This window comes from Hypanus sabinus, unplaced genomic scaffold (genome assembly GCF_030144855.1).
Source record: "Hypanus sabinus isolate sHypSab1 unplaced genomic scaffold, sHypSab1.hap1 scaffold_1027, whole genome shotgun sequence".
Lineage (NCBI taxonomy): Eukaryota > Metazoa > Chordata > Chondrichthyes > Myliobatiformes > Dasyatidae > Hypanus > Hypanus sabinus.
This window is the reverse complement of record NW_026779079.1, coordinates 128-16,078: the sequence shown is the minus strand read 5'-3', so window position 1 is coordinate 16,078 and position 15,951 is coordinate 128. Positions and strand designations below refer to the sequence as shown.

General features: G+C 60.8%; 1 protein-coding gene across 1 annotated transcript in view; it reads right to left on the bottom strand.

Annotated features, from left to right (window-relative positions):
- The window catches only part of pex5 (peroxisomal biogenesis factor 5), a 141,439-nt gene extending 126,291 nt beyond the window's left edge, over positions 1–15,148 (bottom strand). The window contains exons 1-3 of the mRNA XM_059958433.1: positions 14,961–15,148; positions 4,426–4,619; positions 3,742–3,777 (exon numbers count right to left, since the gene is read on the bottom strand). Of these exons, the coding sequence (XP_059814416.1) occupies positions 3,742–3,777; positions 4,426–4,569 (180 nt within the window). The 5' untranslated portion in view covers positions 4,570–4,619; positions 14,961–15,148. The remainder of the gene's footprint in view (positions 1–3,741; positions 3,778–4,425; positions 4,620–14,960) is intronic.
- Between the last annotated feature and the right edge of the window lie 803 nt (positions 15,149–15,951).

The window sequence follows — 15,951 nt, the reverse complement described above, 5'->3', positions numbered from 1 at the left end:
CTGTGACCGAGGAACTCCGAGACCAGCTGGGGGGGGTGAGGGAGATGGTCAGTGTCAGCCGGTCAGACCGTCCCGTGAGGGAGAGGGTCGGGGGGGACGAATTGGCCCGGGAGAGCAGGGGTTCCTGACTGTGACCGAGGAACTCCGAGACCAGCTGGGGGGTGTGAGGGAGATGGTCAGTGTCAGCAGGTTAGACCGTCCCGTGAGGGAGAGGGTCGGGGGTGACGAATCGGCCCGGGAGAGCAGGGGTCCGTGACTGTGACGGAGGAACTCCGAGACCAGCTGGGGGGGGTGAGGGAGATGGTCAGTGTCAGCCGGTTAGACCGTCCCGTGAGGGAGAGGGTCGGGGGGGACGAATCGGCCCGGGAGAGCAGGGGTCCGTGACTGTGACGGAGGAACTCCGAGACCAGCTGGGGGGGGTGAGGGAGATGGTCAGTGTCAGCCGGTTAGACCGTCCCGTGAGGGAGAGGGTCGGGGGGGACGAATCGGCCCGGGAGAGCAGGGGTCCGTGACTGTGACGGAGGAACTCCGAGACCAGCTGGGGGGGGTGAGTGAGATGGTCAGTGTCAGCCGGTCAGACCGTCCCGTGAGGGAGAGGGTCGGGGGGGAACGAGTCGGCCCGGGAGACCAGGGGTCCGTGACTGTGACCGAGGAACTCCGAGACCAGCTGGGGGGGGTGAGGGAGATGGTCAGTGTCAGCCGGTCAGACCGTCCCGTGAGGGAGAGGGTCGGGGGGGACGAGTCGGCCCGGGAGAGCAGGGGTCCGTGTCTGTGACCGAGGAACTCCGAGACCAGCTGGGGGGTGTGAGGGAGATGGTCAGTGTCAGCAGGTTAGACCGTCCCGTGAGGGAGAGGGTCGGGGGGGACGAATCGGCCCGGGAGAGCAGGGGTCCATGACTGTGACCGAGGAACTCCGAGACCGGCTGGGGGGGGGGTGAGGGAGATGGTCAGTGTCAGCCGGTCAGACCGTCCCGTGAGGGAGAGGGTCGGGGGGGACGAGTCAGCCCGGGAGAGCAGGGGTCCGTGACTGTGACCGAGGAACTCCGAGACCAGCTGGGGGGGGTGAGGGAGATGGTCAGTGTCAGCCGGTTAGACCGTCCCGTGAGGGAGAGGGTCGGGGGGGGACGAGTCAGCCCGGGAGAGCAGGGGTCCGTGACTGTGACCGAGGAACTCCGAGACCAGCTGGGGGGGGTGAGGGAGATGGTCAGTGTCAGCCGGTCAGACCGTCCCGTGAGGGAGAGGGTCGGGGGGGACGAATCGGCCCGGGAGAGCAGGGGTCCGTTACTGTGACCGAGGAACTACGAGACCGGCTGGGGGGGGTGAGGGAGATGGTCAGTGTCAGCCGGTCAGACCGTCCCGTGAGGGAGAGGGTCGGGGGGATGAATCGGCCCGGGAGAGCAGGGGTCCGTGACTGTGACCGAGGAACTCCGAGACCAGCTGGGGGGGGTGAGGGAGATGGTCAGTGTCAGCCGGTCAGACCGTCCCGTGAGGGAGAGGGTCGGGGGGGACGAGTCGGCCCGGGAGACCAGGGGTCCGTGACTGTGACCGAGGAACTCCGAGACCGGCTGGGGGGGCGTGAGGGAGATGGTCAGTGTCAGCCGGTCAGACCGTCCCGTGAGAGAGAGGGTCGGGGGGACGAATCGGCCCGGGAGAGCAGGGGTCCGTGACTGTCCCCGAGGAACTCCGAGACCGGCTGGGGACGGTGAGGGAGATGGTCAGTGTCAGCCGGTCAGACCGTCCCGTGAGGGAGAGGGTCGGGGGGGACGAATCAGCCCGGGAGACCAGGGGTCCGTGACTGTGACCGAGGAACTCCGAGACCAGCTGGGGGGGGTGAGGGAGATGGTCAGTGTCAGCCGGTTAGACCGTCCCGTGAGGGAGAGGGTCGGGGGGGACGAATCGGCCCGGGAGAGCAGGGGTCCGTGACTGTGACCGAGGAACTCCGAGACCAGCTGGGGGGGGTGAGGGAGATGGTCAGTGTCAGCCGGTCAGACCGTCCCGTGAGGGAGAGGGTCGGGGGGGACGAATCGGCCCGGGAGAGCAGGGGTCCGTGACTGTGACCGAGGAACTCCGAGACCAGCTGGGGACGGTGAGGGAGATGGTCAGTGTCAGCCGGTCAGACCGTCCCGTGAGGGAGAGGGTCGGGGGGGACGAATCGGCCCGGGAGAGCAGGGGTCCGTTACTGTGACCGAGGAACTCCGAGACCAGCTGGGGAGGGGGTGAGGGAGATGGTCAGTGTCAGCCGGTCAGACCGTCCCGTGAGGGAGAGGGTCGGGGGGGACGAATCGGCCCGGGAGAGCAGGGGTCCGTTACTGTGACCGAGGAACTCCGAGACCGGCTGGGGGGGGGGGTGAGGGAGATGGTCAGTGTCAGCCGGTCAGACCGTCCCGTGAGGGAGAGGGTCGGGGGGGACGAGTCGGCCCGGGAGAGCAGGGGTCCGTTACTGTCCCCGAGGAACTCCGAGACCAGCTGGGGACGGTGAGGGAGATGGTCAGTGTCAGCTGGTCAGACCGTCCCGTGAGGGAGAGGGTCGGGGGGGACGAATCAGCCCGGGAGACCAGGGGTCCGTGACTGTGACCGAGGAACTCCGAGACCAGCTGGGGGGGGTGAGGGAGATGGTCAGTGTCAGCCGGTTAGACCGTCCCGTGAGGGAGAGGGTCGGGGGGGACGAATCGGCCCGGGAGAGCAGGGGTCCGTGACTGTGACCGAGGAACTCCGAGACCAGCTGGGGGGGGTGAGGGAGATGGTCAGTGTCAGCCGGTCAGACCGTCCCGTGAGGGAGAGGGTCGGGGGGGACGAATCAGCCCGGGAGAGCAGGGGTCCGTGACTGTGACCGAGGAACTCCGAGACCAGCTGGGGACGGTGAGGGAGATGGTCAGTGTCAGCCGGTCAGACCGTCCCGTGAGGGAGAGGGCCGGGGGGGGACGAATCGACCCGGGAGAGCAGGGGTTCCTGACTGTGACCGAGGAACTCCGAGACCAGCTGGGGGGGGGGTGAGGGAGATGGTCAGTGTCAGCCGGTCAGACCGTCCCGTGAGGGAGAGGGTCGGGGGGGACGAATCAGCCCGGGAGAGCAGGGGTCCGTGACTGTGACCGAGGAACTCCGAGACCAGCTGGGGTGGGTGAGGGGGATGGTCAGTGTCAGCCGGTTAGACCGTCCCGTGAGGGAGAGGGTCGGGGGGGGGACGAATCGGCCCGGGAGAGCAGGGGTCCGTGACTGTGACGGAGGAACTCCGAGACCGGCTGGGGGGGGGTGAGGGAGATGGTCAGTGTCAGCCGGTTAGACCGTCCCGTGAGGGAGAGGGTCGGGGGGGGACGAGTCAGCCCGGGAGAGCAGGGGTTCCTGACTGTGACCGAGGAACTCCGAGACCAGCTGGGGAGGGGGTGAGGGAGATGGTCAGTGTCAGCCGGTTAGACCGTCCCGTGAGGGAGAGGGTTGGGGGGGACGAATCGGCCCGGGAGAGCAGGGGTCTGTGACTGTGACGGAGGAACTCCGAGACCAGCTGGGGGGGGTGAGGGAGATGGTCAGTGTCAGCAGGTTAGACCGTCCCGTGAGGGAGAGGGTCGGGGGGGACGAATCGGCCCGGGAGAGCAGGGGTCCGTGACTGTGACCGAGGAACTCCGAGACCAGCTGGGGGGGGGTGAGGGAGATGGTCAGTGTCAGCCGGTCAGACCGTCCCGTGAGGGAGAGGGTCGGGGGTGACGAATCGGGATGGAGGGGAGGGCCAGGGATCCCCACACTCACCTCTTCCTCCGTCACATGCTCCGCTGTCTGAGGGATCTGGAAGGGAAGCAGAATGGGTCAGAGACTCCACCTCAAATGTGGGGAGAGAGGGGGGGGAGGGGGTGAAAGGGTCAGAGAGACGAGAGAGAGAGACGAGAGAGAGTGGGAGGAGAGAGGGGAGATAGAGGGGGTGGACAGGGGGGGGAGATGGAGAGAAGAAGGTGAGAGGGGAAGAGGGGAGAGATTGAGGGGGGGAGAGAGAGAGAGAGAGAGGGTAGAGAGGGAGAGAGAAGGGTGAAAGAGGGTCAGAGAGACGAGAGAGGGTGGAGAGAGGGGAGAGAGGGGGGTGGAAAGGGGGGAGAGATGGGGAGGAGGTGAGAGGGGAAGGGTGATATTGGGGGAGTGGGGAGAGAGTGGAGAGAGAGGGAGAGGGTGTGAGAAGGGGGACAGGCAGAGGGGAGGGGAGGGGAGAGGAGAGGGGAGAAGGGGAGAGGGAGAAGGGTGAAAGGGTGAGAGAGGGCAGAGAGAGAGGAGAGAGAGGGAGGAGAGAGCGGGTGGAGAAAGGGGGAGAGGGGAGAGGGGAGAGAGAGGGGGAGAAGCGGGTGAGAAGAACGTGAGAAACGGGTGAAAGAGAGAGGGAGAGATTGGGGAGAGAGAAGGGAAGGGAGACGGGAGGGGGATGGGAAGGTGAGAGGGGAGACTCACGTCTGTCCTGCCCAGGCTCTTGGACCAGCCTGTCTCGCCGAGCCCCTCTTGCCTCAGCGCCTTGTCCTGGGTGAAGTGGCTGGTGAGTTTGACGAGGGGGTTCGAGCCCCCACATTCCGGCTCCACCAAATCCCTCATCGCCATGGCCTCAGCTGTAGGGGTGGGGGGACGGGGTAGAGGGGTAGGGAGAGGTGCTGGGGATAAAACGGAATTTCAAGAGAATTAGCTTCACCCTCTCCATTTCCCTCACTACCACCTCCAGCTCTCTCCCTCCATCCATTCAGAGCATGTGATGGGACGGTGTGAGGGAGATTCACTCTGTATCTGACCCCGGGTGTGTGTGATGGGACGGTGTGGAGGGAGATTCACTCTGTGTCTGACCCCGGGAGTGTGTGATGAGACGGTGTGGAGGGAGATTCACTCTGTGTCTGACCCCGGGAGTGTGTGATGGGACGGTGTGGAGGGAGATTCACTCTGTGTCTGACCCCGGGAGTGTGTGATGGGACGGTGTGGAGGGAGATTCACTCTGTGTCTGACCCCGGGAGTGTGTGATGGGACGGTGGGGAGGGAGATTCACTCTGTGTCTGACCCCGGGAGTGTGCGATGGGACGGTGGGGAGGGAGATTCACTCTGTGTCTGACCCCGGGAGTGTGTGATGGGACGGTGTGGAGGGAGATTCACTCTCTGTCTGACCCCGGGAGTGCGTGATGGGACGGTGTGGAGGGAGATTCACTCTCTGTCTGACCCCGGGAGTGTGTGATGGGATGGTGTGGAGGGAGATTCACTCTGTGTCTGACCCCGGGAGTGTGTGATGTGACGGTGTGGAGGGAGATTCACTCTGTGTCTGACCCCGGGAGTGTGTGATGGGACGGTGTGGGTGGTGATTCACTCTGTGTCTGACCCCGGGAGTGTGTGAGGGGACGGTGTGGAGGGAGATTCACTCTGTGTCTGACCCCGGGAGTGTGTGATGTGACGGTGTGGAGGGAGATTCACTCTGTGTCTGACCCCGGGAGTGTGTGATGGGACGGTGTGGGTGGTGATTCACTCTGTGTCTGACCCCGGGAGTGTGTGAGGGGACGGTGTGGAGGGAGATTCACTCTGTGTCTGACCCCGGGAGTGTGTGATGGGACGGTGAGGAGGGAGATTCACTCTGTGTCTGACCCCGGGAGTGTGTGATGGGACGGTGCGGAGGTAGGTTCACTCTGTGTCTGACCCCGGGAGTGTGTGATGGGACGGTGTGGAGGGAGATTCACTCTGTGTCTGACCCCGGGAGTGTGTGATGGGACGGTGCGGAGGGAGATTCACTCTGTGTCTGACCCCGGGAGTGTGTGATGGGACGGTGTGGATGGAGATTCACTCTGTGTCTGACCCCGGGAGTGTGTGATGGGACGGTGCGGAGGGAGATTCACTCTGTGTCTGACCCCGGGAGTGTGTGATGGGACAGTACGGAGGGAGATTCACTCTGTGTCTGACCCCGGGAGTGTGTGATGTGACGGTGCGGAGGGAGATTCACTCTGTGTCTGACCCCCTTTTTTTTATTACAAAATCCTTTATTACAAACTTTGGTGCTATACAATATATACAAAACAGTGGCAAACACAATTACTGCACTACAAATAGACAATAGACATTACACCAGAATGTTGCCATCCCTATCCACGATGGCATTTACACCCCGCGGAGCCCAACGGTCTCGAAACTCCTCCAAGGCCGCTGTGGACTGCGCGTGTTCTTTTTCAATAGTTACCCGGGCACGAACATACCCCCTGAACATTGCCAGGCAGTCTGCCCGGGGAGATCCTCCCGCCACCTGTTTCCAAGACCCACAGATGGCGGATTTCGCCAGCCCCAGGAGCAAGTTGACTAGGACATCCTCATCCCTCCATGCCCCCTTCCTTACTGGATGACCATATATAAACAGGGTGGGACTAAAATGCAGCCAGAAGGCGAGAAGCAGCCCACGCAAATATGCAAAAAGAGGCTGCAGCCTCACACACTCCATGTACATGTGGTACACGGTCTCCTCCAGCCCGCAGAAGTGGCATGCGGGTGGGAAGTCCATGTACAAACTGAAAAACTTATTGCAGGGCACTGCCCTATGCAGTACCCTCCAGCCGAGATCCCCCGGGTGCATGGGAAGAACCCCGGCGTAAAGGGACTTCCAGTGGGGACCCTCCTCACCTCCGGGTGGAAGGACCGACCGCCATGGCGTGTCGGGACGGTGTACAAGAGCAAGGAAGTGGAGGATGTGGAGTAGCAGCCCATACAGATAGCTCCTACTTGCATCCCTGAATGGGACTGTGGGTATCGATGAGAGACGGCTCAAGTTGTGTGGACACGGCTCCCGGAGAAGATTGCGGGGTCTGGGCCCGACCAGCAGCTCGGCCTGAGTCGGTCCACACAACTGAGCCGCACCGACAGCCACTGAGGTAGGGCAAGGGCCGGCCAGGACCCCGCCCTCCGCCTGAGGAGGGGATTCCCGGCCTGAGGCGACCATGTTCCAGACTCTCAGTAGGTCCTGATAGAAGCCGGGCAGACTCCGCAAAGCAGTACGGCTGACACCCGCCGGTGGTAGCCGCATGTCTTCATGAAGACAGCAGCCCCTCCGGAGGAAGAAAGTCGCCAACACGTGCCACCTGGGAGGGTGCTCGGCGTACAGGAATCTCTGCAGAGTCCTGAGGCGGAGAGCCGCCAGCTGCGTTCGGACGCACACCAGCGACTGTCCGCCCTCTCTCACTGGGAGACTCAAGACCGCTGCAGAGACCCAGTGTTTCCTGTTGCCCCAGAAGAAGTCCACTAATTTCCTCTGCAGTCTTGCAACAAACGGGGCAGGAGGGGCCAAGGTGACCATCCGATACCACAACAGGGAGGCCACCAGCTGGTTTATGACCACCACCCTGCCTCGATAGGAAAGCACCCTGAGAAGGCCTGACCAGTGCCCCAGCCGGGCCATGACTTTCATCTCCAGGTCCTGCCAGTTCGCCAGCCAGGTCTCCCCAGAAGGACTCAGATAGACTCCCAGATAGAGGAGACGCCGAGTACTCCACTCAAAAGCTCTCATCTCCTCCGGCAGGGAGTCCACCTGCCACTGACCCACTAAGAGTCCGGAACATTTCGCCCAGTTGATCCTGGCGGAGGATGCTGCCGAGAAAATGTCTTGGCACTCGCGCATCCTCCGCAGGTAATTGGGATCTGTCATCATGAGGAGTACATCATCGGCGTAGGCCGAGAGGACGACCTCCATGTCCGGTTCACGCAGAACCAGACCTGTCAGCCTTCGCCGTAGGAGGCTCAGGAATGGCTCGACACAGATCGCGTACAATTGACCGGACATGGGGCATCCCTGACGCACTCCTCTCCTGAAGGGAATGGGTGCTGCCAGTGATCCATTGACCTTAACAAGGCACTCTGCGGCAGAGTAGAGGAGCCGAACTCGGGCCACAAAGTGTGGTCCGAGCCCAAAGGCCTGCAGAGTGCCCACCAGGAAACTGTGGTCTACCCGGTCAAACGCCTTCTCCTGGTCAAGAGAAAGAAACGCTGCCGGGGTCCCAGTCTCCTGGTACAGGTGGATCAGGTCCCGTACTAGGTGGACATTGTCCTGGATGGACCGGCCCGGGACTGTGTAAGATTGGTCAGGATGAATCACCTGTCTCAGTACTGAACCAAGACGGTTGGCCATTGCCCGGGCGAAGATCTTGTAGTCCGCGCACAAGGGGGAGACCGGGCGCCAGTTCTTTAGCAGGCGAAGGTCTCCCTTCTTGGGCAGCAGGACCACGACAGCTCTCCGCCATGAGAGGGGCAATTCCCCGGTGGCTAGGCTCTCCCCTAGAACAAGGCTGTAATCGACCCCCAGGACATCCCAAAAAGCCTGATAAAACTCCACACTCAGACCATCTAAGCCAGGGGATTTACCCCTCCGGAGTTGCCGAAGGGCAGCAGACAGCTCCTCCCCAGTCAGGGAGGCGTCCAGACGCGCTGCGTCATCAGGGCTGACCTTTGGCAAATCTTCCCAGACCTCACTGCACGCCCCCGCATTTGACGGATCCGGTGAGAATAAGGACCGATAGAAAATGCGGACTTCTTCGATAATTTCGTCAGGATCCGTGATGGAGGAGCCATCAGCAGCCAGTAGCTCCACCAGCTGCTTTTGAACTCCCCGCCACTTCTCCAACGAGTAGAAGAAGGGTGAGCCGCGGTCCAAATCTTGCAGCATTTGGATCCGCGACCTCACATACGCACCTCGGGACTGCTGAAGCTGCAGATTCCTGAGTGCGTCCTTCTTCTCCTGGTATTCCTGCCACGTTTGATGGTCTCCACCGGTCGAACCAAGACGGGTCTCCAGGTCAAGCAACGCTCTCTCAAGCCGCTCAATCTCAGAGTCCCGCCTCTTTGTCGACCCCCTAGTGTACTCCCGACATAAAAACCGGATGTGGGCCTTGCCCACATCCCACCACAGCCGTAGGGAGCAGAACTCTCTCCGTCTCTCTCTCCAGGCGGCCCAGAACACTCGGAATGAATCCCGGAATCGGCTGTCCTCCAGCAGCCGGTTGTTAAAGTGCCAATACCCGGATCCCACCTGAGGGTGCAGAGGAGTAAATTCCATCCACACAAGGTGATGATCCGAGCACGACACCAGCCACATGGAGGAAGCCGACAAGCGGGAGACATAAGCCCGAGAGATATACAGGCGGTCTATCCGGGAACCCCCCTCTCTCGATCTTCTGGAGAAGGCGCTAGAGTCGGGGTGAAGATTCCGCCAGCTGTCCACCAAGTCAAAGGAGCCGACTAGCTCCTTTAACTTTTTCGCTGATGCCGGGTCGCGTTGGAGGCCCGAGCGGTCCTCCACCTCGAGGGTACAGTTGAAGTCTCCCCCGAGGACGACGCAGTCCCCCGGGTCGATGGAACTCCGCAAGGTGGACAGCTGACAGAATAGGCGCGTCTGCATCACCCCACGCCTCGGAGCGTACACGTTGATAAAATGTAACGGTACACCATCCAGGCGCACAGCCGGGTGGAGCAGACGGCCGGGCACAACATCTTGGACTCCTACGATTTCTGGCCGGAAGGTTGGGGCCAACAGGATCGCCACCCCACTAGAGTTGGAGCTAAGGTGACTCATGTAGACCCCGCCCTGCCACTCCAGGAGCCAAGCGGACTCGTCCCCCGGGGTGGTATGGGTTTCCTGCAGGAAACTCACCGCGTATCTCCCGTCCCTGAGGACTGAGAGATTGTTATATCTGCGGAGAGAGCCCCTGCTACCATTTACATTGAGACTAGCTATGGTAAGCTTCATGTCGGAAGCACACTAGGCCTCAGCACCAGTCCCCTTCCCACTGAGAGCGATGGCGCCCTCAGCCGCACTCTCCCGAAGAAAACCGAGAATATCCTTTGCTTTCTGGGCCCGACTGCTACCATCGCTACCCTGTGACCCACCATCTCCCGAAGGAGCGAGGCTGCTTTTCATCCTGATGTCCCGCACCAGGTCATCCAGGAAGGATTTCAGCTGCCGCCTGTCATTCCCTGACACAGCATTCCTCTTCCCCTTCCCCTTCCGTCTGAGGATGACCCTCAGGGACTTCACCAGCCTCGGCATGCTAGGCCAGCGAAGCGAGGCTAGTTTAGGCCGATGCTTTGCACCAACGGAGGAGTGAATAAACTCTCTGATCTCCTCCACAGGTATCAATGGGGACTTCTCTGGAGGGGTGAGGATGTCCATTGTCTCGCTGTCAAATGAATCCCCCTCCAACCCCTCACTGCAGACAGATCCCCCACCGTCCTCCTCAGGTGGTGTATAAGGTGGCTGCCCCTGTAACCTACACTGCACAGTGGGTACCTCCCCCATACCTTCCCGCTCCACCGTCGCAGCAGTCTTACCCACAGTTGCGACGATGGAGGGAAAATCCCAAGGGACTCCCTGCAGGCCATTAGTTGATGGGGTCGGCATGCAGGTTACATCACCCTCCCCAGGAGACAGGCATGAAGGGGACCCCAGCAGCTCTGGCCCAATGGATTCACTGGCAGCCTGATGCTGACTGTGAGAGAGCCTGGTCTCCTCTCCACCTGTACTATTTAATACATTTGCCTCCAGGGAGGCGCTGACTGCTAAGTCCTGGGTGGAGGGCTCCAGGTCTGTTTTAGGCATGCAGACAGGCCCAGCACTAGCTTCATGCACAACCACACCACCCACCCCAGGACTGGTGTCTACATCTGGGGATTCAGGGTTAGACGCAACTCCCACCCGGATCCCCACCCCTTTCTGGGACTCCCCCTCATCTGCATTCTCTGCCCTCTTGGGGGAACAATCCCATCTCCTCTTCAAGCCGGAGGAGCACACAGGTGCGGAATTCACCGACAGCGCGGTACTCTCCGCTCCTATCGCCACGTCCAACCGTACGCTTCCCCGAGTCTCCCCCTCCACCTCAGGGCAAATGGGCGTGAGCTCTGCAGTCTCGGGGGCCGACTTCTTCACGTGTTTCGACTTCTTCCTCGCTTTCTTGCCCCGCTCGGACTCCACCCCGTCCCTCGCCTGAACCTCCCCACACGTAGCCCCAGGATCACCCGCCTGAACCACAGGGGTAGGAGCAGACGTAGGAATAGGGGCAGGGTTAGAGACAGGGTCAGGGGCAGGAGCAGGGGTCGGCACAGGTGTTGGAGCAGGGGTGGGATCAGGGGCAGAGGTAGCTGGGGCACTGGTTCCCGAAGTGGACTCTCTGGGTTTTCGGGTGCTAGGACAGTCCCTCCGAAAGTGCCCCACCTCCCCACACGCATGGCACCGTGGGCGCTCAGAGCTCCAATACACCTGATAATCCACCCCCCCCGTGCCGGACAGTAAACCGGCCCTCAACTTCGTCCTCCCTTTCCAGTTTCATGAATACCTGTCGCCGGAAAGAGATTACGGTTCGGAGGGTGCGTCTCTTAAATTTGTGCCTGATGGCAGTTATCTCTGACCGTACTTGCCCCAAGCGGGCCAATGCGGGAAGCAGGTCCTCGTTGGGGATGAAAGGCTGTACGTGACCGAGGACGATGCGTTGTGTGGGAGCTGTCACTAGCTCCATCTGTAAAAAGATGTTCTCCACCGTGATCCCCCTACTGAGGGCCCGATACACCAACTCATCATTCCTCAGGTAAAACACCGCCTTCCCGAACTCCTTCTCAGCGGCCAAAACACCATCTCTCCCCAACAAGTCCTCCATGGCCTCCGCGCACTTTTCCAGGGTAGTTCCAGTTCGCAAAATACATTGCACCCCGCGTTCAACTTTCACCGCCCGAAACAGGGCGTTGTCCGAGGCCGGAGAGGCAGCCGCCTTTGCATAACTCCCCGCAGGCCTGCGACTCCCTGTAGACTGGTCCGGCATGTTACTTGTGTGTCCGAACCGAGAATGATACGGTGGTGCTGGTTATAAAGTCTCGGAGTGAGTTGAGTAACTGGCGGGAAAAGTTTGTACTCGACGGTACCTTGCTGGCTCCGTGCCAGAAATTCCAACGCCAGGAAAGGCTCCGTTAGTCCTGTAGAAACTTCCAGGCCGTGAGAGGTCGAGACGTCCCAAACGACGGTTCGGCTCCAACACCGAACGAGAATCCCGACGATAGAGATGGAAGGAGGTTGCCCCGATGTCAGTGGGGACAAACAACGTCGTTTGCCTCCGGTTTTGGGAGCGAAACTGCCTCACGGCGAGTTGCCAGCCGCCACAGCAGAGTGCTACGCAGTTCGAAGCCGTAAACGAACCCCGTCCAAACTAGCAGAAAAACTCCAAACGAAGCTTCCACTCTAAACCAGCCGCTCACTTAGAAGTTCAAGGGACGTTGGAAACCAATTTCCAAGCCATTCAAGACCTTCAGAAAGTAGTTTTTCCCCGATTTCTCCCAGCGCAATCAGAACAGCTCCACTCTCTGTCTGACCCCGGGAGTGTGTGATGGGACGGTGAAGAGGGAGATTCATTCTGTGTCTGACCTTGGGAGTGTGTGATGGGACGGTGTGGAGGGAGTTTCTTTCAGTGTCTGACTCCGGCAGTGTCTGATGGGACTGACTGGTGTGAAATTCACTCAGTGTCTGACCCCGGGAGTGTACGGAGGGAGATTCACTCTGTGTCTGACCCCGGGAGTGTGTGATGGGACGGTGCCGAGGGAGATTCACTGTGTGTCTGACCCCGGGAGTAAGTGATGGGATGGGGTGGAGGGAGATTCACTCTGTGTCTGACCCCAGGAGTGTGTGATGGGACGGTGCAGAGGGAGATTCACTCTGTGTCTGACCCTGGGAGTGTGTGATGGGACAGTGTGGAGGGAGATTCACTCTGTGTCTGACCCCGGGAGTGTGTGATGGGACGGTGAGGAGGGAGATTCACTGTGTCTGACCCCGGGAGTGTGTGATGGGAGATTCACTCTGTGTCTGACCACGGGAGTGTGTGATGGGACGGTGTGGAGGGAGATTCACTCTGTGTCTGACCCCGGGAGTGTGTGATGGGACGGTGTGGAGGGAGATTCACTCTGTGTCTGACCATGGGAGTGTGTGATGGGACGGTGTGGAGGGAGATTCACTCTGTGTCTGACCATGGGAGTGTGTGATGGGACGGTGTGGAGGGAGATTCACTCTGTGTCTTACCCCGGGAGTGAGTGATGGGACGGTGTGGAGGGAGATTCACACTGTGTCTGACCCCGGGAGTGTGTGATGGGACGGTGTGGAGGGAGATTCACTCTGTGTCTGACCCCGGGAGTGTGTGATGGGACGGTGAGGAGGGAGATTCACTCTGTGTCTGACCATGGGAGTGTGTGATGGGACGGTGTGGAGGGAGATTCACTCTGTGTCTTACGCCGGGAGTGTGTGATGGGACGGTGTGGAGGGAGATTCACTCTGTGTCTGACCCCGGGAGTGTGTGATGGGACGGTGAGGAGGGAGATTCACTCTGTGTCTGACCCCGGGAGTGTGTGATGGGACGGTGTGGAGGGAGATTCACTCTGTGTCTGACCCCGGGAGTGTGTGAGGGGACGGTGTGGAGGGAGATTCACTCTGTGTCTGACCCCGGGAGAGTGTGATGGGACGGTGTGGAGGGAGATTCACTCTGTGTCTGACCCCGGGAGTGTGAGATAGGACGGTGTGGAGGGAGATTCACTCTGTGTCTGACCCCGGGAGTGTGTGATGGGACGGTGTGGAGGGAGATTCACTCTGTGTCTGACCCCGGGAGTGTGTGATGGGACGGTGTGGAGGGAGATTCACTCTGTGTCTGACCCCGGGAGTGTGTGATGGGACGGTGTGGAGGGAGATTCACTCTGTCTGACCCCGAGAGTGTGTGATGGGACGGTGTGGAGGGAGATTCCCTCTGTGTCTCTACCCGGGAGTGTGTGATGGGACGGTGTGGAGGGAGATTCACTCTGTGTCTGACCCCGGGAGTGTGTGAGGGGACGGGGTGGAGGGAGATTCAATCTGTGTCTGACCCTGGGAGTGTGTGATGGGACGGTGTGGAGGGAGATTCACTCTGTGTCTCTACCCGGGAGTGTGTGATGGGACGGTGTGGAGGGAGATTCACTCTGTGTCTGACCCCGGGAGTGTGTGATGGGACAGTGTGGAGGGAGATTCACTCTGTGTCTGACCCCGGGAGTGTGTGATGGGACAGTGTGGAGGGAGATTCACTCTGTGTCTGACCCCGGGAGTGTGTGATGGGACAGTGTGGAGGGAGATTCACTCTGTGTCTGACCCCGGGAGTGTGTGATGGGACGGTGAGGAGGGAGATTCACTCTGTGTCTGACCCCGGGAGTGTGTGATGGGACGGTGAGGAGGGAGATTCACTCTGTGTCTGACCCCGGAGTGTGTGATGGGACGGTGGGGAGGGAGATTCACTGTGTGTCTGACCCCGGGAGTGTGTGAAGGGACGGTGTGGAGGGAGATTCACTGTGTGTCTGACCCCGGGAGTGTGTGATGGGACGGTGTGGAGGGAGATTCACTCTGTGTCTGACCCCGGGAGTGTGTGATGGGACGGTGAGGAGGGAGATTCACTCTGTGTCTGACCCCGGGAGTGTGTGATGGGACAGTGTGGAGGGAGATTCACTCTGTGTCTGACCCCGGGAGTGTGTGATGGGACGGTGAGGAGGGAGATTCACTCTGTGTCTGACCCCGGGAGTGTGTGATGGGACGGTGAGGAGGGAGATTCACTCTGTGTCTGACCCCGGGAGTGTGTGATGGGATGGTGCGGAGGGAGATTCACTCTGTGTCTGACCCCGGGAGTGTGTGATGGGACGGTGAGGAGGGAGATTCACTCTGTGTCTGACCCCGGGAGTGTGTGATGGGACGGTGAGGAGGGAGATTCACTCTGTGTCTGACCCCGGAGTGTGCGGAGTGAGATTCCCTCCCGGATGGAGGGAGCTTCCCTCAGTGGCTCCACCGCGCCGCCCCGGTGGCCGGGAGCGGTATTGCAGCAGCGTGACATGTTTACATGGGGAAAGACAGCGGCGACACCGGCTGTGCCCGTCCTGACCGCGGGGGCTCTCCCCGTCGCTCTCTGCAGCCCCGTGCATCGCTCCACCGGCCCAGCCTCTCCCGTTACCTGCCGGCCCGGCCGCCTGTCCTGCTGTTCCTGCTTCCCTTCTCCGTCTTCTACGCGAGCCCGGGGATCCTGCTCGGCCTCCTGACGCGTGTCCCGCTGCCGCCCCATCTGGCCCTCTGCACCAATTGGAGGCGCCGGACGTGCTGACGGACGGCCGGCCGCCCCAATCAGCGCTTCCTTCTCTGATGGACTCGAGCTCCGGGCATTAGCGTCGCGCCCGCTCATGTCTCTGACGGCCAATCCGTCGGCTTGGCAGCAGCACCATTCCGCCCTCCTCTTTAACTGACGTGCCCTGCATCCAATGGCGACGCCGGTATTCGCCGTGCGCCCCCTCCCAGCCCATTGTCAGCGGGCGGCCATTGAACGTTCGCCTCCTGCTGGACTGACGGCGGGGGTTCTCCAATTGGCATCCGCCGCTTTCTTCCTCAGCTCCCTCCCCCCTGTCGCGCATGACGGCGCCGCCCGTCCCCGGCGTCTCTTTGATCGACAGGCCCGTCAGCGAATCGGTGTCTGGTGGGGTGGGGGCGGGAGTCTGGAGTTTGTTGGCCAAGTTTTTAAAGTTTCCCCCGGTGGGCTGGGGCGACCGTCCGCCGCCTCCTGTCTGCCCCTGAGACCTGGAGACCCTCCGGGTGCTTGCAGGGCGGGCTGGTCGGGGAGGAAAATGGTTCTGCACAGCCCAGAGAGACCTGCTTCTGCGCCGTCATGTCCAATGGTTCTGATGCGGGTTAAAGTCCAAGTTAGGTCACCTTTTCTTGTCATTTCGACCATAACTGCTGGTGCAGTGCACAGTGAAAACGAGACCATGGTTTTTTAGGACCGTGGTGCTACATGACACAGTGCAAAAACTGGACTAAACTACGTAACAAATAAACTACAGACTGTGTAAAGTGCACAAAAGCAGTGTGGGCATTACAATAAATAATAAACAGGATAATAGGCACGGTAGAGGGCAGTAAAACATAGAAAATAGGTGCAGGAGTAGGCCATTCGG